Source organism: Rhipicephalus microplus, chromosome X (genome assembly GCF_043290135.1).
Source record: "Rhipicephalus microplus isolate Deutch F79 chromosome X, USDA_Rmic, whole genome shotgun sequence".
Classification (NCBI taxonomy): Eukaryota; Metazoa; Arthropoda; class Arachnida; order Ixodida; family Ixodidae; genus Rhipicephalus; species Rhipicephalus microplus.
Genome location: NC_134710.1, coordinates 127,976,889 through 127,999,439, shown reverse-complemented (window position 1 = coordinate 127,999,439; position 22,551 = coordinate 127,976,889). Strand labels below are relative to the sequence as shown.

Sequence of the window (22,551 nt, the reverse complement as noted above, 5' to 3'; positions counted from 1 at the left end):
TACTAAGTCGGACGTGGACGCAAGAGAACGGCGATTAACTGCATGCATTTTTTTTTCGCTCACAACTCAAAGTGATTGCATGAGCGGCGGTCAGCAACATGGTCGCATGCGAAACGCTGACAGCGCATCGTACTGTATGTATACACGTGGTACGACAGGTGTAGCGGGAAAGTCCAACTAAACCGCCACCGGACAATTCTTTGTGCGGATCCTTGTTTTTGGAAGTATCACTAGCACGCGTTTACTGCTTCAGAGAGTCCACATCTGAGAGCCGCACAATTTCACAACTTTGTCCAGTCTTGTTAACATATGCCACTTGGTTTGTAATCGTAATCTTTCTCTTATTTGACCCCCTTCCTCATATTTTTCACGAATCTTATCTCAAACGAAGTCGACCGCATGAATATCGGTTCAGTTCAACCAGGCAGCAACTAACAGTTGTAGAGACATGTTTATGACGCCGTGGAAGGTGTAGAAGGTGATTCGGCCGATGTCTGATGTTGCTCGAATGTGCTCTGTACAGCCACATCAGCTTGCTTGTCTGTACATTTGGCGCCCTTTAATTATACCGGGGCCTTTGCACAATAAGTCACCATATGTCAACTTGATGCGCCAGAAGGCCGATACCCATAAATGTGCATATAAAAAGCGGAAGACGGCACTAGTCTGATAATATATGCTCCCTAATGGTGCATTCAAACGACGGACCGAATCCGGATTTGTCGTGGACGCGGACAGCTAATCCGCGGATGGTCCGCCTGCAGGCGCATCCACACGACGGACGGTGTCCTAGGGGAAAACAGCCGGATTACCCTCGACAGCAGATTCGGCGCTCACCTGCGCCCACTGGCAGCAGACCGGTTTGAGAGTATTCAACATGGATGCCCGCAAGAAGCGAAGCTTGGCTGCGATGTCTGTCGTGTTGTGACAAATGAACGAGTAGTGTTATTCTTTCAGGAGAAAAGGCAGTTGCTAGCAGGATATTCTTTCAACTACATTATTCCCCACTTGTAGAACTTCTAAACGTGTCTCCCGCCTTTTTTTTCTTTTTTTTAGAAGCGGCACGTCGCCGGTTGCAGAAGTTGGAATATTTCACCACCATGACGGCTAAGAATCTCGCGTGTTAAGTGACGGCGGCGACATTTCCGGAACCACCAAAAGTGATTTCTGCATATTTCATCACCTGAGAACAAAGTCTCTGAAAACTAAGTAAACAATGCTCAAGCGTAGATGATGCCGACCAGTCATGCAGCTGTCCGCGAGCCATGGAGGACATGCCGCGAGCAGACGAAAAGTGTACTGGTTGCCACCGACCCCAAGCTATTCCGCTGAAGTACCGGCTCTCCCCCGCCAGAATCCCGATGTGAGAAACAGGTTGGGTTCATCCGTCCGCGAGCCACGCGGACGAGTCGCGGACGAGGGGAATCGCTGATGTGAGGTCACGTGACGCGCCGTCCGTCCCACCACATCGGGATTCGATCCGTCGTCTGAATGCACCATAAACTGCGGTCCTATATCTTTATATATTGTCAAGACAGTGCTGATTGCTGCAGTGTCGCGGTACGAGTTTATCTTTTATCCGGCTACATATATTTGATTGATTGATTGATTGATTGATATATGGGGTTTAACGTCCCAAAACCACTATATGATTATGAGAGACGCCGTTGTGGAGGGCTCCGGAAATTTAGACCACCTGGGGTTCTTTAACGTGCACCCAAATCTGAGCACACTGGCCTACAGTATTTTCGCCTCCATCAAAAATGCAGCAGCCGTAGCAGGGATTAGATCCCACGACCTGCGGGTCAGCAGCCGAGTGCCTTAGCCACTAGACCACCGCGGCAGGGACTGTTTCTTTGTGGAAGCGCATAACACGACATCGTTGCTTCAGTTCCTCAAGTGCACAGATCTCCTTTATAGACTCGGTGTGGCAACTTTCACGAATTACATGCTGTGCAACGTACAGCATGGTTCGCAGCAGCCGAGAAGTGCCATTTAGACGTTGTTAGTGAGCGAAAAATTTATTTTTTCTTTCAACATCCTGTATACCTTCCCCCAAAGAGCACGGCAGCCCCCCCCCCCCCCCCTCAGGGGCGACATTTCTATTTTCAACAGACCTGTCTCTTTACTTTTCCCACTTTGGTACCGCGTAAGGAATTCGTCGTAGGAATTCATCAATGCCGACACTGCGCCATGCTGTGCTTCTATAACAGATAACCCTTTACTCTCCCCCTCAGCTTAGGTTCTCCTCTGCTATGTGTAGGCCATGTGTAGCCACCTCTAGTTTATGACTTGCTGAATAAATGGCGTTGTGTGTATATGTCCTTGGGAATAATATAATTGATTGCGTTAAGTGCCAGCCACTGGCACGCGTATGCTCGCGTCTACGCGTCAAAAGCGTCAAATGCGCCTCTCAGCGTCGGCGGGGCATACGCGAGGAGGCGCGAGGGATCAAGCCACGCTTGATATTTTTGCCACGCGTACAGCGCTGCCAACCAACCAGGGGCCGCGTGCAAACCAACCAGAGGCCGCGATGCCTCCGAATGTTATGCCTAATGGCCGCCGCTTCCAAGGCACGGCCGAGTGCTGAAAGCAAGCACGGAAACTACTCCAAACGTTCCTGAATGACCGCTTCGTAATCTAGAACGACAACGACACGACGAAGGACTGCGAGTGCTATACCAGCGTGACGCGGTTTCGTGCTGATTTCGAGTGACACCGACAAATCCAGCGAATGCCGGCACCGGTCCCGAGTGCGATCGTCGGCCGAGCGAAAACATCGCACAGACTACTGGAGCATGTCGGTGTTCTTGTGCTTTGATCTGTAGTTTTTGTGTGCTAAAAACGAGTGTATACAGACTTCGGAGGTTCGAAGCTTTGAGCTTGATCCTTCGCCTACCGCGGAGGCAATTCAGAGCGGTGTCATCTGCATACAGCGTCGGCCTCTACCGTCTAGTTCGTATGAACCAGCACATGCGAGGAACATCGGCTGAAAAAAAAATCTACGGCAGTTTCCGTCGCAACAAGACACCATATACGACGCCCAAAACATCGCGTAGTGCATACGGAGGAGTTTTATCTGCAGTGTGTTTGTTTTCAACATCGGTATTCATCATCGCTGAAAGCGAACCTCGCACTAGCCAGCACACTTCAGTGATGTGAAATCGTACGTATTTATATAAGTGTATTCGCGAATTGTATGACGCTGAAACATTCGTTGGCTTCGGTGCTAATCGTTTTCATGTGTTGCCAAGCTAATAACAAGCGTGCGCTGGTTGGTAGCAGTGTGATGTGACTTCGTGTCGGCTACCAGCGATGCTGACTCATTCAGCTGTCAGCGGTCTCATTTCCATTCATGTACAAGATAGAAACTCGAACGTGCGTTGCTGTGGTGATCGAAAAAAAATTACATGATTAAGTGCTGCTGGTATTGCCAGCTATTTCACTTCTCGCTTGTTCTGCATCTCTGCCACGCTCAGTAGCACATACGTTGTTTGGAGGCATTCTAGCATACACATTCTTAATTAATAGTTCATTCTGATACTCATAGCTATAGGCATACAATGGCGCTTCTCCATTGTTTTACCGTTTACCATAATATAATACGCGTTTTCTTTACAGCTAGACAGATAACTGAAAACCTTGTGAGAAGCACCTGATTTGAAATCAGCTGCACGATGACACGATAGTAGGAAGAGAAGATCACCACATGTATGCACAGAATGAATGAAGGTGCACTAGTATGGTACTGAACTTTGTATAGAAGAAATGCAGAGTACCTCATGTGACTTATGAGACCTTTCAGAACTGTGCATGTATTTATCTGTTCCTCCAGACTGTAATGAGCTGAAGATATTATTAGATGGTTTCGAACATTGAATCTTTGTATGTGTTTCCGAGGACTGCTTCATATCTGTTGAGTTTTTTAATATACACATTAATTGGACTATATATGCATGAACTTAAGCATATTCAAAATATCAAGATATTCAGTTTAGCTATGTTAGAAAACTTGCCAAAAGTTCTGTACGGTGCTCTGGTGCAATCCTATGACAGGTATCTGTCCCATCAAAAATTTTGGGCATCCTTTATTGCATTATAGAGTATTTTGACTATTGATGACATGTGAAAGCCTTCTACACAGTGCTTGGCTGCTATCTCAAAACCAATGTCTGTCTCATCAAGAAGTGTCAGATGCATTTTGTAGATGTTAAAGGATATTTAAACTAGCAGCAAAGTGCAGAAACCTTCAACAAAGCACTGATCTGCAACCACAATCTAGCTTAGAAGCCATTTGTAGTGCTCTCTAACACGTTCGAATAAAGTTATCAAACACTGAAATCATCTCTTGGTTCGGTTCGTGATACCAGTGTGTCTGCCTTTTTGGAGGCACTTGTATCATAATAGTGTTCTCTTTCTCTTCTCTCATTTCTTACTGGGGTGCACTCAGGAGGTAATGATATTTGATTACGTTGGCACACTTATGTTTATATTACTGTTTAAATGCTTTCATTTTGTATATATGTACACCACTCCTTCAGTAGCCTCACATTGGGCTGCCGTATTTGAGAATAAATAAATATACCATCCGAAAGTGTTATACGCTGTGCTCGGTTCCAATATGATCACTAGTATTTGATGCATCATGAACTGTCAGGTGAGTATTATTGCATTGGAGGACATTTTGGCTGCTTTCCATACAGGGTTCAGTTCTAGTATTATGACCGATATCTGTGACTTCATGACCAATTGGGTGCATTTTTGTCGCTTTAGAGAATACTTTGGCTAAAGACAACGTCCAGAATTCTTCCATACAGAGTTCTGTTCCAATATTATGACCGATATCTGTGACTTCATGAGCAGTTGGGTGCGTTTTTGTCGCTGTAGAGAATACTTTAACTAAAGACAACTTCCGGAAGTTTTTCATACAAGGTTGAGTTGTAATATTATGACCGATATCTGTGACTTCATGAGCAGTTGGGTGCATTTTTCTCGCTTTAGAGAATACTTTGACTAAAGCCAACGTTCAGACGTCTTCCATACGGGGTTCAGTTGCAATATTATGACCGATATCTGTGACTTCAATAGCAGTTAGGTGCGTTTTTTCGCTGTAGAAAATACTTTAACTAAAGACAACGTCCGGAAGTCTTCCATACAAGGTTGAGTTGTAGTATTATGACCGATATCTGTGACTTCATGAGCAGTTGGGTGCGTTTTCGTCGCTTTAGAGAATACTTTGACTGAAGACAACGTTCAGAAGTCTTCCATACAGGGTTCAGTTCCAATATTATGACCGATATCTGTGACTTCGTGAGCAGTTGGGTGCGTTTTTGTCGCTGTAGAGAATACTTTAACTAAAGACAACGTCCAGAAGTCTTTTATACAAGGTTGAGTTGTAATATTATGACCGATATCTGTGACTTCATGAGCAGTTGGGTGCGTTTTTGTCGCTTTAGAGAATACTTTGACTAAAGACAACGTTCAGAAGTCTTTCATACAGGGTTAAGTTGCAATATTCTGACCGATATGTGTGACTTCATGACCAGTTGGGTGCGTTTTTGTTGCTTCAGAGAATACTTTGACTAAAGACAACGTCCAGAAGTCTTTCATACGGGGTTCCGTTCCAATATTATGACCGACATGTGTGACTTCAATAGCAGTTGGGTGCGTTTTTGTCGCTGTAGAGAATACTTTAACTAAAGACAACGTCCGGAAGTCTTCCATACTGGGTTGAGTTGTAACATTATGACCGATATCTATGACTTCATGAGCAGTTGGGTGCGTTTTGGTGGCTTTAGAGAATACTTTCACTAAAGACAACGTTCAGAAGTCTTCCATACAGGGTTCAGTTGCAATATTATGACCGATATCTGTGACTTCATGACCAGTTGGGTGCGTTTTTGTCACTTTAGAGAATACTTTGACTAAAGACAACGTCCAGAAGTCTTCTATACGGGGTTTCATTCCAATATTATGACCGATATCTGTGATTTCAATAGCAGTTGGGTGCGTTTTTGTCACTTTAGAGAATACTTTGACTAAAGACAATGTTCAAAGTCTTCCATACAGGGTTCAGTTGCAATATTATGACCGATATCTGTGACTTCATGACCAGTTGGGTGCGTTTTTGTCGCTTTAGAGAATACTTTGACTAAAGACAACGTCCAGAAGTCTTTCATACGGGGTTTCATTCCAATATTATGACCGATATCTGTGATTTCAATAGCAGTTGGGTGTGTTATTGTCGCTGTAGAGAATACTTTGACTAAAGACAACGTCCCGAAGTCTTCCATACAGGGTTGAGTTGTAATATTACGCCGATATCTGTGACTTCATGAGCAGTTGGGTGTATTTTTGTCGCTTTAGAGAATACTTTGACTAATGACAACGCTCAGAAGTCTTCCATACAGGGTTCAGTTGCAATATTATGACCGATATCTGTGACTTCATGACCTGTTGGGTGCGTTTTTGTCGCTTTAGAGAATACTTTGACTAAAGACAAGGTCCAGAAGTCTTCCATACAGGGTTCAGTTCCAATATTATGACTGATATCTGTGACTTCATGAGCAGTTGGGTGCATTTTTGTCGCTTTAGAGAATACTTTGACTAAAGACAACGTCCGGAAGTCTTCCATACAGGGTTGAGTTCTAATATTATGACCAATATCTGTGACTTCATGAGCAGCTGGGTGCGTTTTTGTCGCTTTAGAGAATACTTTGACCAAAGACAACGTCCAGAAGTCTTCCATACAGGGTTCAGTTGCAATATTATGACCGATATCTGTCACATCATGAAGTGTCAGGCACAGTTAGTTATATTAGAGCACATTTCGACTATGGAAAATGCCCAAAAGTATTCTACACAGTATTTGGTTCCTATCTTATGACCAATATCTGTTGTATCAATAAGAACCAGGTGTGCTTTGTTGAATTAGGGAATATTTCTAAGACACACATCAGCCGAAAGCCTGCTACTCTGGCCTCAATTTTAGCCTTACGACTTCAATCTGTCAGATCATGAAGTTTCAGGCGTGATTATTAAGTTGAGTGCTATAAAGTATGAAGTGTAAATGTACTGAAGGTACCAGCATATTCACAACATTGTTAATAAATTTGGTAGTGCAGATATAGAAACCCGGTGGTGTAAACCTGATTAGGAGGGCAGCCGCCGCCTCATTCACTGAAGAGAGGAGGGGGGGGGGGCTCAGTATCAACTCCATATATTAACATAATAGGGAGGGGGCGCTAAGTCAGCCTCTACATGAACATAATAGGAAGGGGGGCACTGCGACGAACTTTTGCCCCCCCCCCCCCGCTCAAGGAGAGCCTTGATAGACGTACAATATCTCTCCTCCCCCCTTAAGGAGCCTGTGATAGATGTACAGTATCCTAGACGCGAATGTTCATTCGCGGGAGCGGCGCACGCACCGATGTTAATTTCTGGTGCATACCGCTGTAGTTACTTCGGGCACTGGAATGTCAATCACTTCTAAAATAGTCTAAACTGTGGTGGGCAAAGCACTATCAATTTTTTAACGTGTTCTCATATCCCCTAAAACATACAAACCCGCTCTAGTTAAGAACGTGCCGTTCTGTGCTGAACTTGGACAGTTCTAAGTCAAAAGATCAAGCAACATTGTGCATCGGCCTTGGACGCGTGGACGTCAACGCGGTCGACGCGTGCCAGTGGTTGCGCGCCCTTTTCCTCCACAGGCGCTAGCTACTAGACGCTTTTGACACGTAGGCGCGTGCATACGCGTGCCAGTGGTTGGCACTTTAGTGCCAACCACTGGCACGCGTATGCACGCGCCTACGTGCATTTCCGATGGAGGCGGAAATGTTGTAGGCCCGTGTGCTCAGATTTGGGTGCACGTTAAAGAACCCCAGGTGGTCGAAATTTCCGGAGCCCTCCACTACGGCGTCTCTCATAATCATATAGTGATTTTGGGACGTTAAACCCCACATATCAATCAATCAATCCATCGGAAATGCAGCTGCCACAGCCAGGGATTGTTTTTTTTTCCCGCACGGAGCGGTACAAAAATGCGCGCGCGCCGTTGCTAACCCGCATGGTGCGTCAAACCGGAAGCCGTTGTATCCCACAGTTCCTTGCGATTGTCCATATTACCGGTCACCTATTCTTATTCTTGCAAAGAAAGCTATGTTCGGCCACGTTTTTTTTAAGCCTCTGTGGCGTCGAAAAGAATCCCCAGTACTGCAAGCGGGCGTGAAAGAACACTCCTCGATTATATTTTCGCGATGAAGTGTGCTGTGCGCCAGTGGTGCAAATGCAGGACGGTGCAACCTTCTTTTCATGAAAAAATGGTGGTAGTAGAAACAAATAAATTGTGCATGTACACCCTTAAGCTCACCTTAGGAACACGGCCGCCATAGCCAGGGATATGCAGCAACGTGTACTAAATAATCAGGCAGAATCTCTTCCGGAGCTGCCCAAGTTTGACTAACCATTGGCACTCCGTACAAGGAGAGGCGACCGCGTTGGTGACGACAGATTTGGCGTGATGTCTGCGCAGCGCCGAGCGATGGCGTCACGTGGGGTCCCACGTGTGGCGTGGTGTCCCGAATGCATGGAAAAGCTTTGCAACCAAGAATGTTTGAATCCTCCTCGTTTGAACGCGACTCGTCGGTACAACTGCATCCGACCTTTAAAGGAGTGAATTGAACGCGATCGCGGGCATTCCTATAATCTATAGTTAGGCCAGATCCGAGGCCGAGCAAATCTCATCGGATGCATGAGAGCATTGCCCGTCGTCATCGGACTCGTTTCAACGGTTAACGAATCTTATCAACCTTGTCGAACTTAATTCGACCACACGTGTGCGCGTGTGTCTCCAAAGAATTTTTTTTTTCGTTCGCTTCGATCTATAGTCCATCGTTCGGACCCATATGACCCACCATCATAGGCGTAGCCAGAGGTGGGCCGGGGAGGTCGTCCTATACTATTAAATCTGCGACAATTGTAACAGCGGAGCTGTTCAATCTGGGCGTAATCTGTCCAGTGCGAACAAAAATCCTCGGGCGGATATGCGTCACAAAAAATCGGACATTGAGCACAGCAGGTGCGCGAGTCAAACGAAAACGAACACGTGAAAAACAGAGAGAGGGATAAACAAAAAGAAATAAAAACCAGAGAGAGAGAAAGCAATAGAAAAAAATGAAAAAAAAAATAAAGAGCAATAAAGGTGAACAAGTACATATAAAGATAGAAAGACAGAGGGGGATTACAAAAGATGCAAAAGGCGAGAATGATTCCGCACTGCAGCAATAGCTAAAGCTAATAGCGGCTCCTTCTGAGCGCTACACAACTGTCGCGTCAATTGAAGGCGCCCGTGCACATCACTTAGCAAAGGTATACATATGGATTCGCAAGAACAGGCGCCCACGCAGCGTGCACTCTATAGTTCCGGATTACGCAATTGAGGCACAGTAAACGCCTTACCTAAGTAAATCGATAGCGTTGTCCTGCCTGCACATACTCGGTACGCTATTTAGCTTACTTTGAGTTTTACGTATACTCCATGTAAACATCTGATATCAAAGCACGTGATGAGCGTGATGTTTTACATATGCTATAGTGTTGTCGATAAGCCAGTGCGCGGGGCTTTAGGGCCGTTCCACGCGCTTCCCGCACAGCCGCAACGCACGTGCCGGGACCCCTGCCGCACGCAAGCGGGGGACAAATAAGCCAATTGGCGACGGAGGGTAAAAGAGCGTCGCCAATTGGCTTATTTGTCCCCCGCTTGCGTGCGGTAGGGGTCCTGGCACGTGCGTTGCGGCTGTGCGGGAAGAGCGTGTAATGGCCATCAGGATCCCGCGATGGCTGCACTTTTGGGATCGCTTGCCGCAATACTATAGTATGACTACACCCGTATACGTACACGTGGTAGTACACGGACATGAGGCTCAAGTGTAGAGAGGTAAAGTGAAGAATAATATCATTATGTCTGGCATGTGCTTTTGGCTGGTGTCGATGCCCTGCATTAGGCGTAGTGCCAGCGTGACCCACATCTTCTATATTGACTGACAGATGTTCCGAGCGGCGCAGTCAATATAGCACACAAGTGCAAGCGCCATGCTCTACTGACCTATGCGAGGACACACTATAGCACATTTTCATTTAACAAAGTACACACATGAATGAACACTTCTTCATCAGTACAAGTTGGTCTCGTATCCCTTGATAGTCTTCCAATGTTTACTCGCTCGTTCAACGCCTCGTTGGTTGGTTTATTTTCAAGTTTTTGTTCAACTTTCGAGCGCGAGATAATACTCATATTTCTTTTTAAGCACAACAGACTCTGATGAGAGGTGAGGTTTTTCAGGCGGAGTCCTTTTAAAGAGCGTCGGTTCCAACACACCACGACACAGTAAGTAGTCTCAAACACGACCACACAATTACACTTCAACCCACGTCATGCGCGGCGCAGCAACGCCGCCATTTGTGCATGTGAGATATGCATGACCGAGCGAGAACAGTCGCGTGTTTCATTATTTGGCTGCGCTTTTAAGAGCAACTCTCTTTCCTTCCTCCACCCTCTCGATATTCGGGCCAAAGACCTTGCACGTCAAAACAAAGCGGGCTACAACGAGTGTGGCGGCATGCGAAAAAGTTCGACATGCAACCAAGCGTATGAACGGTAACAAAACTCGCGATAGTTCGTTGGCGGCGAAGAAATTCGTAAGCAGCCTGCAGACGCTTGGACGTTGCCAGACTACGGTGACGTCCACGTATCTTGGCTGCTTGCGAATTGGCACATGCGGCAGAAGGAGCTCGTAAGAGTCTCGAGAGAGTTATCTAAATCCGCGTCCTGATCCGGGAGCAGGTAAATATATATATATATATATATATATATATATATATATATATATATATATATAAAATGTCCGCCCACAACTTCCCCAGGGGAGGAATTCGCGTAAATGCGTCGCAGAGTGGTGGGGCTATCACGTGAATGTTGCGTAATTGGGTATGCTTTGGGAATGCCTAATTGTTATTCCGTCTTTATTATTTTTATTTACTCAATGAAGGAGAAGCGTTGTCTTCAACGAGTGGTGGGACGCTGATGTGCGATCCAGTGCCTACATATACGGGGGGGGGGGGGGGCAGTGAACAGTTGTGCAACTCGAGCAGTCAGTCTTTACTAGTAGGCACTGCCTGCATCGGCCTTACGAGCAGAAAGAGGGGGGGGGGAATCAAACAGTTGGCACGGGACGCAAGCATGCGGCACGACACGCGAGGCGCGAGCATGCTCAGTGGGGGCGTGGACAGTGCCGACGCGTGACATCATGCGACTAAGAAATGCTCCGCATTAAAAAAAAAGTTTTTCAGATTCATTTCAGTGAATCCATAGCGATGGCAGACACACAGCAGCGGTACAAGTGCAAATCGAGGAAGAGCCAGCCGGCCGTGATAGTGTTTTCCATAGCAGGAAACAATGTCTTGCATCGTATGGTATAGTAAGTCCCTAATACAATTTCATAACAATTCACCTCTTGGGATCGAATCGACGGAACATATGTCGTGTCAAACTGCGGGGGGTGGAGGGGGGGTGCAGAAAAACAGATGCCATATATTCACAAATGGAGTAGGAAGAACCTCCTTCGTTTGTATAACCGGAAGCGAATTGCATATTAATAAGTTGTATTCTGAAAACTATAAAGGCATTAATTTCACCATTGTATGTGAGGGATAGAAAAATCAAGGTCAACGATTTAATTTCAAGTTACGCGCCGAAATCTGCGGGCGTTAGTTCGCTGACTTCACATTGTATTTTCGCATTTTGGCGAAATTGGCTCAACTAAATTTCCTGAAACTTGTTGCATAGGTCTATGGCCCCTCAAAGGACGATGTATTGGGAACTACGCATGACCTCGTAGAGGCCGTCAAAATCTATGACGTCACAGTGTTTGGTGATGCAATGGCAAGGCGGCGTCGCCAAGCACACTTTCTTTTCGTGCGCTTGCTCGCTTTCTAAGCGTCTCCTCGCGGAAAGGGTGTTTTCGGGATCGTGAGTAAATTTGGATTCAGCGGCATCTTCCGCTAAGAGATATGTAGGAGCAGAGGTACACAATCACGCTTTGAGTCTTGTACGTTTCGTTCTCAGAGGATGCGGACCATGGCGGCTGATGCCATGAAGCACGCAAGTAAGCGCTCTACGTCTCGCTCCGTCACAGTGAGCGGGCCGGAGAAGCCGTCCGAGCAAACGTAGTTTCGCAGAAGCTGTGTATTCAGCTGTTCTTTTATTCGGGCTCACGTCTACACTTCATCGGGGTGGATGAATCGCTGTGTGCACACCATCTATCCTGCATACGCGTTGGCGAAGAAAAATGCAAACTGGCAAATCACTCATTGCTCTCTTTGGAAAAAAAAAAAAAGTAAGACAGCCGATTGTGTGCTCGAGCCAGGGGCGTAACCAGGCGTTGGCACACTGGGCACGTGCCATCCCCTCCCCGAATTTTTTTTCGCCATGACTAAAAGAGTGAAAAATGGCCATTTTAAGGGGGTGCCCCTCCCAAAATTATGGTGCCCCCCCCCCCCCTCCTCTCGAGAAATATTTCTGGCTTCGCGACTGGCTCGAGCCGACGCTCCAAGTGGACTTGTCTTCTTCAAGGCAAAAACTCTCTCGGCACACCGTGTTGTTCTTGTTTTGATAAAAACGCCGTTCTCTAATCGAAAGCACCCGAGCTGTGAAAATACTGCCGCTTATATCAGTGATCATTATCGGTGGTAACAGGCCCGCAGCCAAAATGTTTTTCGAAAGCGGGGACGGAAGCGGGGCATCTAAACCCGCATATGTTCATTTAATCTCGGTAAAATGCCCCCTCCCGCCCTCCATTTCAACTTCGGAGAAGGAGCCATTAGAGCCCCCCCCCCCCCCCGGCCGCCACCGCCTACGGGACTGTAACGGCCGTAGGGGTACGTTTATAGCCCCAAACAGAATTATACGTATACGCACAGAAAAGACTCCCGGACGCTATAGATATATGCCATGCGTGCTATATGGCAGCGAGGCATGGTAACTTTTGTCCACTCGTGTACATTAAATAATGTGTTCGTGATGCCGCAGGGTGTACCATACCAACAATCTCAAATCATTTCAGGTGCATTGAACTGCCTATATCAATCTATGCGAAGTTCTCGTTCAGCCTCACGCCTGATTCAGCGTCGCCGTGCCGATAGCAGCCACCATAAGGATGCGAAGAAATCGATATGCCAAAACATACGGGCGATGACCCACGGTTTATCGCTCGTCTAAGTGTCACGCTGTATCAACCATTTACGTTACGTGGATCTCGGTCACAAACTTCCACAATTATGCTCAAACGGCGAATGTTCGTCGTGTCCCTCCTGTTTCGCTTCGACCACTCTCTATTGGCGGTGTTCTCCGGCACTGCCGTCAATAATTCTGCAAAGCTTCAGCGCTCAAGCCGCATTAACCCTGCTTCACTTTGAGCTCGCTGCTGCGTCTATATTCGCGCACGAATGTGTGACTGAAGCTGCTTTGAAGATGCTCACTTGACAATGTTGAGTCCACTGAAGAACTTGGCGATGTCCTGGTCAGATGACTGCCACGGTAGACCCCTCGCCCTCACCACCGTGTTGCTGTCCACCACGTCGGTTTTGCTGCTGCAAGTGCATGCAGAAAAATAACAAAGAAAGATATTCACTGTTAATCCGCGGTAGAGGATTGATATGCGAAAAAAAAAACGCTCGTATAAGGGCAAATTGCGGCAGTACGGTAAAAAGTGGGGCTACGATTGACACGGTGCATACTTCCCATATAGGTTCGAAGAACGACAGCAAACGCGAAAGCTCAGAACAGCTTGGATCTTAAGGATGTGTTGGTTATAGGGCGCCTGTCCTGGTCTCAGTGTCTGAGAGGCTTCTTAAGCCTAGCAAATTCCGTCCGTCGAGTCAAATTGTAAAATGTGGAACCGGGAGGACAACCGTGCAGAAATCATCGTCGGCAGCTCTCATTGTCAGTTAGTATAGGTGCACACTTTGCGCACCGCTGCTGCTTCTGCGCAGGTGGGTCGACCAATATTTGTCTGCCCCCACCCCTTAGGGTAAACCCGAGGCCAAAATGCACTACGTGTGCACGTCCCTACGCCATGCTAGTAGAAAACGCAGTACGCAGATTATCCCGCCAGTTCCCTTTTCCAGCAAGTGTCCGCTTTCGCGCTCTCAAGAAGTATTCATTAATAAAGTCTACGCAAATTCTGCATACACACCATATTCTTTAGCTAAATGGCGACAACCGGACAATGCAACAGTGACGTGCAAGCACCGCAGGCTGCGCTGCCGCGCAGACCTTCACCACTTATTATGGCAGTGCTCCGCATTTGAATAAAGGGCGAATGGCCACACACGCTTTGCAGCACACAAATTGTCGTGAACCACTGCTTACGGAAATGGACACACAGTGATCAACGTGGAAGTCATAGCGGCCTGATCAGAGTGGTTTAGAACTTTAGGTCGGTCGACAAACCAGTACTGACCACACACCGCCCGAGTATACAAGTGATTGTGACTTGTATAAGCACAGACCTTACGACACTGTGAAATATTATAGTTTAAAAGTCCCACTGATCCCCGGGACTCGCTTGCTGGATTCCGTGCCGACCGGTTGTGCCCTCGCGATCTCCGGCGTCAGCGTAGCTCTGGCCGACTGGGCTCGCCCTACGTCACCTCCTGACGCCGACGACCTTCGACAACAGTGTAGCTCTGACCGACTGAACTTGCTCTACGCCATCTACTGACGCCGACAAGAGCTCTCCCAAGTGGTGCTCCGTGCTCGGACTCCTGTGACCGTGTTTCCATCTTTCCTATCTCTCCTATCCCCTCAGTTTGTTGTCGCTTCTTCTGGCTTACCACCTCACGTCTCTTACTATTTTCTACACTTTTACTCCTACCCCTTTTATCCCTACTCACCCCATCCCTTGTGAGCTACTGTTGAGGTGTCGCTCACTGAAGTAGACAGTTACGGGGCTCACTTTTCTCTTCCTTTCTTTCTTAAGAATCACCTTTTCTTATTCCCGCAGAGGACATGTGCCTCTCTCTTTTGCAATAAAGGACTTTCCATCCATCCATCCATATACAAAGTATACGAATCGCGGCGATTTCTCACATCGCTCTGGCTCGCACATTCTCTTCCAGTGTTTTAACCTGTAGTGAGACTCTGTGTAGCTGCATTATAGGAAGAGACCAAAATCAAATCCGAAGCCAGTGTCCAAAAAAAAAAAAGTCACAATGTTTCATTTCCACGTGACCACCACCACGACCTTGAGCGTCGTCACGTCACGGCACAGGCACCTCTGGGAAAATAAAACTCATATCCAGGGCTGTCAGAAAAGATAGTATGCGTATGCACAAATCAACCTCATCCCTAACTCGTGCTCTCGTTATCGGAATTGCACCTTTAGTGCGCTTGATAAACAATGTAGGTCAGTATTCGCATACACATCATGTGGTTATCGTACCCGGTTACCATTTTTGTGCCCTTGTAACGCACGCAGAGTACAAAGGAAATAAGTGTTGACTTAAGGGCCCGTTTTCTTTATTAGGAGCGATATTATTGAGAATTAACAAAACAAAGTGGATGACTGGATAGTTTTCCACTGACAGGATCCGAACATGCGACCTTCGGATAACACGTCCGATCGGACGCGTTATTCGAAGGTCATAGGTTTGATGCCTGCTGGTGGCAAGGGATCTTTTCGACCGCTTTTCTTTGTTCACACATACATTAAAGTTACGACTAATAAAATCCCCTATATTTACCTTGGTATCATTGTATGCTAGTTCTCATTAACGGGGAGATTACAGCAACATGAGAAAAATATGCGATAAGGATAAGGTTGTTTAGTAAATACAGGCCTAAATTAACTAGGGTGCTTTGAGGCTTGCCGAAATTTCTTTATATACGGCTTAAATACTTGATAGGACATCTACCTTCGTTTAACGTTGAAAAAAAAATAGCGATAAATACCGCCTCAGCATTAATTCAAACCTTATCACTTTCGGTATTCCCATATTGGTCGAGTATTAACGCATACGTTATTTGTACGGCCCTTTTCCCGAATAACACGGAACCTGTATATATAGTAATCCTGGCGTTTGGCCACTCACTTGGCATTTATAAAAAACCCAGAAACTGAACAACCCGGAAACCATAGTGACCGAAGCATTTGCGGTGCTGCTTTTATAATGATGAGACGAGATATACATTTGAAACTGCCAGTGAGCAACAGTGTCATATTGACACTGTTTCCCTTCCCATAAATTCCTTTTTATTCAGGTAGATAGACCAGATGCTGCCTACGCTAATTATGTCATCGACGGGCAGTCGTATCTACAGGTAAAACAAACTTCACGCAAGTGCCTCTCATGCCCGTGCCATACGGGCACTCTAAAGCCCTTTCGACAAAGGGAGATCTTCCGGAAAGGTGTTCGGGCGCACGGACACACGACAAAGAAGTAACTCCTTTCCGGCAAAGATCTTTTTCGGTAAAGGAGATCCCGCATCTACTTTTCGGACCAGAAAGGCGTACTCTCAAACGCCTGCATGACGTCACTAGCACCGCGGTGGCAGCGGCAGTTGCTCTGTCTGGTGCCATGTGTCATCGGCGCAACTCCTTTCTGTAAATGGTCCTTTTTTGGCAACAAAAGGGGTTCGCTTCAAAGTACCTTACCTTTTTCGCCCTTGCCACTGGTATCAGCCGTCCTAAAGTTTACTTGTTGAGTGACGAAGGCGACGACCTTGTACACGTAAAAAGGTTGACCACTTACAACGCAACGTGCTCCTGATAACTTAACTATAATACAGCTTGCAATGAGAATAGACTCGCACGTGAAAAAAAAAAAAAAACAGACTGTTCGCAAGCGGACCACACGAGCAAGGTTTGTCCCTGTAAGTTCATCAGGACTCCACTAGACTATCAGTGCCTTTTTAGACAACGATATTAATCTCCTGGTACATGCGTGCAAACATAAGAGGGGTACGCAAAGTCAGCCCCACACATGAAAGGGGGGGGGGGGGCGTAGTCAGCGCCCATACGTTAGCATGCTAGGGAGGGGGCGCAGCGAGGAACCTTCGCTATAGTGCAACGTGTCCGCAAGATCATGCGCAATGGGTTTCACCGCGCAAGTTACATCGATCAGCGCAAGCTGGCTGCTTATCTTTTTTTTTCTCGCGAAGCACGTGCATGGTATAATACAATGTGTCAAGGTGCACCCCTGCGCGATAAAAAAGAAGGAAAGGTACAGTGTCTGTACCCTCCAGCGGAAATGAATTAAATGTTTATGTTGCATCTGCAACTCGCTTTGAGAAGCAGATGTATGATCCTTTTTTTCAGCAATATTGTGCGGGTACTTTCCTTCGACGACGGAGCTTCGCATTGGACGCCTCCTCAAGTCTATTACCATGGCTCCGGGCGAAGACACGCCTTTGCCACCGACCCCGCACCTCCACCAAATTGTTGCGTGGAAATAACAGCAGTCAGTGCGTGACCATAGCACAGCTCACACACAATGGCAACCTCTTCACTTCTAGTCTGAGGCGATATTCAGGGTATGCGCCACTATATGCCCTGTTACCGTCAGCCTAAGCCACGTAACAATATTTATACACTCCCTGTTAGTGTGGCCGATATTGCTTATACGATATTCCATAAAAAAAAAAAAACTTTCTGTTGGTGTACAGTGTGCTTGACATTCGTCTTCATTATAACTGTCAGGGTTCAATTTTTTTTATGAACCAGAAGAATTTCTGCTAGGCGTTCTTTTTTTTTTTTCGTGATGTCGGTAACAGGTACAAACACGCACATGTTGCAGATAAGGTTCCCGAAATGTGAGAGTCACAAGGTTATTATGTTTTAATGGGACATAACGCCATAAAAGTAGCAAGTAGGTAGCATTTCGAATGAGATATATTTTTGACAATGAGAGTACATTAAAGTGTGATTGCATCCGAATCAGCCGAATAAGCTGCTACACTGTGAATGCCACAAACGAAAAACATGTTTTTATTCGTTTACTTTCAGTAACTCCGGTTATTAGGGACAACGTTTGTCTCCGTATGAGGACTGTGCAACAAGTGACACGATTGCAACGCCCACAGCCTTTCTCTCCCAGACGCATGCATAGACTGAAAGCACGTATACTGGCACGCGTTGGTTTGGATAACACGACATGCAAACATGCACTGATGATCGTTTGTGCGTATATGTACTTACCAAATTCCAGATTCTAGCCTCTGAGATATTTCTTCCGGATTTGTAAACTTGTGCCCTGGAGGAAAAAAAAAAACGAATCCATATGGCCCAATGATAGCTATAAGACAGCAGGACAAGGAGCACTGTTTACTCAGAAGCAACAGCTTTTACGACATCGGTTCCGGGCCCGATTGTCTAAAATTATCCGGCAGAATAGTTTACAGGTGTAAAGTAGTTTGAAAATCATGCATATAGTTTGCAGAGCAGACTGGCTAACGGCAAGTGTACAGTTTCGTGAATTAGGACCCTCATTAGTGTCTTTTTGCCGTTGGCCGAATTGATTCGCTAATTTTATCCATAGCAAAAAAAAAAAAGAGTATCGACTGAAATGCTCTTCTATACGAACATTTCAGGCATAAAAGGCTTTTGTGAATACGGATCATGATGCGTTGCACGAGGCAGCAGTTCTGACAATGAGCAGTTGTCCCATTAAGTTGGTCTCTCTCCACAGCCCGTTATAATCACACTGTTATAAAAACGAAAACCGCAGTGCTCGACATTTTCCTCAGGTTCCCGTGGCCTTGCCACCACGTATACCTGCTTCCCCACTGTAGCTATCCACGAGGACAAATAAAAAATAATAAAACTCAGGCTACGCCACTGCGACAAACAGCCGATTACAATGTTTGCGCTTCCGAAGTGCCATGGTCTGCATGAATGAGATCGGTGTTATGTTGACTTTGGCGCATTGATAAAAGGAATACTACACACACACAAGCGTTAAACCGGTTGCAGATAGGTTGAAACTTTTTCAAGACATCCATTTATACCAGCTGAAATCGAAAGCCAGAGAGAGAAACGAGAAAAAAGGAAGGCAGGGAGGTTAACCAGATGCTAGTCACTTACTAAAAGAACTATATAGGCTCCCAAACACCGGCGCCGTGCACCCGTTACGCAACTGTGCTGTCGCATATTTCACGTTATTTTTTCGCGTACTTATTTTACTCGAGCAAGGGCACTGAAAGCTGCTAAAAATTTAAAAAAATAACACGTTAGGAATTTCACTCAAGAGCTTCAGCTTTGAATGTAGGCTAATTCGCTATGTATCTGATATCGTTTTAATTACCCCGGCAAAGCTTACTCGAGCTCTTTTTACGTTTAGCTTTACTTTTGCGCATCGTTTCAGTGTGCTTATGTCGTACAAATTGGCAAACTATGAGTTTTTTTCGATTGCCACGTTTTAAGCACAATAATTAAATTACTTGTTAGGGTTTAACGGCCCAAAGCCACCATGCGATTATGAGATGCACTGTAGTAGAAGGTTGCGCAAATTTCGACCTGCTGGGGTTCTTTAACGTGTACCTAAACCTAAGTACAAGCTTCTTCAAGGCAATTAAACTGTCATAGAAAATGCAGCCGACGCGCACACTTTAAGCAAAACTACCAGCTTATAGAAATGAACAAGAACTCACCGTCCATGTTAAGCCTTAAGATAACTTTGGCCATGTCTTGTACATGACGAGTAACTACTTCTGCCGATGCATCGGGCTCCAAGGAAAGGTCTTCGAGTTCAGGTCAAGCATAACAACGAGCAGCATTCAGTGCTTAGAACAAACAAACAAACAAACAAATGACAGGTTAGCGCAGATCACGCAGCACAGTTATGATTAAGATGATGGCCCAAAAGGCTGAGCCCAGCTGAGAAATATTTAGTAACATGTCCCGACCTGAGGTTTTACTGCATGGCGCTGGTGAATTGTTCGATCGCACTCGTTCCAGCTGTAGCCATGGCTTCATTATCTGTCAGTCATGACTTGTGCGAATAAATCGTCCATATTTTTGTGACACGCTTTGTGAATGTCCAAGTCACGGTTCTGCCAGTGCCAAATAATTGAGGTATCAACCACTGCACGGGCATATGCGAACTAAAAAAAGTGTGAGCGCCAACACCAGCATTTTCTTGCGACAGCCGAGTGCTGTAGGCGTCTTGCAGAACTATATATACCGTCTTGCAGCACCATGAGTTGTTCTTAATTTGAAAACTACGTAACGCATTCGTACACCCTTTACGACTGATTATACGTGTAGCAGGGGGCAACAACAGGTGAAGTGACGGATGCTGTTTGGCGTAAGAAGACGAAGAACCGTGGCTGAATGACCGACTGCCTTATACGATATTCTTTTAGATGGATATGTAGCCTGCAGTGATTTAACCTGCAATTTATGAACCTCGTGCAGAAAGCAGCTTAAAGAAAAGACGTCACCATAGTAATATCTCTCTTCATTTAAGTATGGAGAGTTAATAACTGCTTCCCGCTCATCGAAGCACGACTGTTTCGATATTAACATGACATACCTTCATGAGGTACCACAGGCTTCACATCTACCATGCAGATCAGCCGAAAAAAAAGATACTGTGAGCGTTCCGGTACCCTTCTGTAATGTCGAAAAGGGTATGCTTGCGCGAGGGTAGAAAATTTAATCAGAATTCAGTGTTACGCATCAGAAAGAGGGAAAAAAAACGTATTGCCGCTACCTCACTACATCATAGTGGTGTGAGCTCCTTTTCAAATGTTTCTTTTTTTTTTTTCAACCTCGTCTTTCTGCTCCGTAATGTGTCAAGTGCTGCGAAGATGTCTCGCACCGTCGCCTTGCTCTGTCCCTGTGCCAGCTACCGAGCCTTCTGGCCCACATAGCCGTGCGCGGGGCTTTTCATTAGCAGGCTAAACTAGACCGCGACGCGACCGCCCCCTACTCTCGGTTCTTCTTTATTATTATTACTTCGCTCCTTCTCGCGCTCCGAGTCATTCAGAGGCCATTCAACGAGGAAGTAGTCACTGCTACACTCTCCTCAATAGCATCTATTTTGAACAAATTACATCAATTAATTAATATTTAACAATAATATCCATATGACGTTCATAATTGTGCGGCTCGTTTCGTGTCGCGTCCAAATTCTCCTTCAAACAAAGACACTTGACAAGTTATAATATTTTAAACGCCTTGCTGTAAGCGCGAAACATCATCAGCAGAAATCTGGCTTTGCGTATTACGACGCAGTATGGTAATTAAATATCGGGATGCGAATGTGGATCATCTGAGTCAAGGTGCTATGTAGAGTTCATGCAGTGCCTTCACCCCAGCATACGTAGTGACGGTATAGCACTGCATGCACCGGCACTCCTGCATTGCTGATCGGTAGACTGCAATGCACGCGCACCGCTGTTGACATCGCTAGTCATGTGCCAATCTGCCGTAAGACACAACAAAATATATAAAAAAATAAGTTCCGAAATAAGGCTCGCTCCCCGTATTCGGCACACTTCAAGCCTTTTCCTAGTGCTGCGAACTACATAGCCAAGCATTGCGTTCATGTAATCTAGTCGTTGTATTGTTCCTCGTGACCTTTTCTGCACTTGCACCATGGCAGCGCGTCTCCGAGTGCATGCCTGCATGTACATTACGTGCACCACTTCCCCTCTCCCCGATCGACGTGCAGCGTTCTCACTTCCGTAGCTGCGAGTGACCAGACAGCGTTCTGGCCTTACGCGTCCTTGACGCTGTGCGGCGACGCCACTTGCGTCGGATCCTTGACGTCGTGGCGCCGCGACTCGGCGTAAAACGCAACGGCGGGGCTGGCGTCGCGAGACGGACGCCGAAGGAAGCGGAACCGCCGCCGGGAGCGCGTCACGTAGCTCGCCGAGCAGGTCTACGCCGGGTTCCGGCCATTCCGGTTTCTTTCTGGCACCCTTTCCTCATGGGCCATTCCACAGCCGAGCCAATCCAAGGGCAATTTCGCCGGCACCCGTCACGCCAAGCTGGGGCTCAGGAGCAATGACCTTATTCTCGCGCGCACCGATAGCAAGATCAACTGGCCAATCGGGCGCCAGGAGAGTGCGTGCCACCTTTCCCACTTTTTATTTTTTTGCCAGCACAACCACCACGATAGCACGTCGTTCTCGGTCGCGTCATCCAGCGGGCCAACCCCTGTTTCCTGGAGAGGCGTGTGAGCTCACCGAAGAGATAGCCCCATGCAACAACCACCGCTTTTTCACGATCCATCTCTAATAGCGTAGCCCCTAACGGGGCCAGCATAACCACGTTCGTGCCGGTTAAGGAGCTCGTTCAATTCGGGGAGTGGGAAGAACGTCCCGATGTTAGGATCCTGCTTGGCTGCTAAGCACCGACCGCTTTTCGATGACACCTGTTTTCGTGGCGTTCAATGTAGGAAGTCGCCGCGAACCCATTGCGGCGAAATACCCGTTCCAGTATTATTTGGAAGCAGCGTGGCCGGTCTTCCAAGTTTCGCTAAAAGGGG

General features: G+C 46.5%; 1 protein-coding gene across 3 annotated transcripts in view; it reads right to left on the bottom strand.

Moving 5' to 3' along the window:
• Positions 1-22,551, bottom strand: part of fus (epithelial splicing regulatory protein fusilli) — a 155,238-nt gene that overhangs the window by 61,471 nt on the left and 71,216 nt on the right. For all 3 annotated transcript variants that reach the window (XM_037427693.2, XM_037427694.2, XM_037427692.2), the window contains exons 4-6: positions 19,706-19,795; positions 18,255-18,309; positions 13,537-13,647 (exon numbers count right to left, since the gene is read on the bottom strand). In XM_037427693.2, coding sequence (XP_037283590.1) covers positions 13,537-13,647; positions 18,255-18,309; positions 19,706-19,795 — 256 coding nt within the window. The remainder of the gene's footprint in view (positions 1-13,536; positions 13,648-18,254; positions 18,310-19,705; positions 19,796-22,551) is intronic.